A 1,240-nucleotide genomic window follows, 5' to 3' on the forward strand; every position below is an offset into this window, starting at 1 on the left:
TCCATCTCTCATCTGATATCTGCACTCTGATCCATATGTAACTGGCCTCCTCATCTCGTCTCACTAACTAGATATGTCTCTGTATCCCCTGACGGAATAGAACTGCCACCCCTCCTAAGCCCCTAGATGTGCTCTGCCTAGTAGTAGCCCGGTATGCAGATACCCACTCAAATCCTGTAATGCGTGGGAGCGCTCTCTCTGGGCTCTCATGTGTCTCTGTGAGGCATATAACATCATGGTCGGCGGGTAAAATCTCCTCAAGTCTGTCTGGTCGTGACCATAGGGAGCCGTTGCAGTTCCAAACTGCCACACGTATCGGGGTCTCCTGTACAGTCCTCTGCCTCGTCTCATAGGCCATGCCCCCCTATTTGGTGGGGCGTCCATCTATAAAAATCCGGCCATCTCGATAGAAGGCCTTACGGCCTTCTCTACGTGCTTGGAGTATCTGTGGCATGCATGCTCGTCTGTGTGCAATCTGCATCTGAGTCAGGTCCTCATCCATGAAGATGGGAGCCCCAGTCATCCCTCGGAGCGAAATCCGCTTCCGAAAGAAAGCGGCTCTGTCCTCCGGTGTGCTCATATGTAATATCAGAGCTCTGACCCTGGTATTATCTCGTCCTGCACGCCATGCTTGAGTAAAGGGCATGCTCGTGTACCCTAGTCGGGTGCATAGCCTGCGTGCGTCCTCCTCCGGAGAGGCCCCTTCGGGGAGCCCGGTAATATGCACGTTCAATCTACGCGCATTCTTGAGCCTCTCCTCCTCTAAGGTCTCCTGAACCCGGACTACCTCCTCCTTTTTATTTTCTTCCTGGACCTCCTTCTTAATGTTCTTCTTCACTACCTCAATCCACCCCTCCTTATTCCCTTCTAATTCTTCCTTCATGTTTGCTTTGATTTTTTCCTCCCATCCCTCTCTCGAAGCCTCAACTTCAGTTTTAATGCATACCTGGAGGTCCTCTCGGCATTCCTTCGTGATAGCCTCTCGGAGGTCCGCTTTGAAATCCGCGTCCTCTCTTGCCTCCCGTAGATGTGACACTTCCGTTTGTAGCTTGTCCAGGTCGGTTTTGAGATCCCTCTTCTCTTCCGTGAGTGTCTTCACCATCTCCTCCAGTCGCCGGATCCTCTCATGGAGCCGGCGGGTTTCTTGGTTCAAGGCATTATCCGTATCCTTCTTGAAATCTTTCTTCGACTCCTTGATAGCTTGGCTGATTAGAAGCTCCACGTTATGGAGCTCGAGCGG

At 51.9% G+C, this 1,240-nt stretch overlaps 1 protein-coding gene across 1 annotated transcript; it reads right to left on the reverse strand.

The window, feature by feature from the left end:
• Nucleotides 1-364: 364 nt before the first annotated feature.
• On the reverse strand, nt 365-883 carry LOC148029090 (uncharacterized). The gene has a single exon (XM_087688662.1). The coding sequence runs from the start codon at nt 881-883 to the stop codon at nt 365-367; it is 519 nt and encodes a 172-aa protein (XP_087544788.1).
• Between the last annotated feature and the right edge of the window lie 357 nt (nt 884-1,240).

The sequence above is a fragment of the Lygodium microphyllum genome, chromosome 11 (genome assembly GCF_053477565.2).
Source record: "Lygodium microphyllum isolate KBCC chromosome 11, Lygodium_microphyllum_v1.1.10, whole genome shotgun sequence".
In the NCBI taxonomy this organism is placed as follows: Eukaryota; Viridiplantae; Streptophyta; class Polypodiopsida; order Schizaeales; family Lygodiaceae; genus Lygodium; species Lygodium microphyllum.

Excerpts from the sequence above, each read along its gene's own strand:
- LOC148029090 (XM_087688662.1), bottom strand. The coding sequence starts at position 883 with ATGAAGGAAGAATTAGAAGGGAATAAGGAGGGGTGGATTGAGGTAGTG.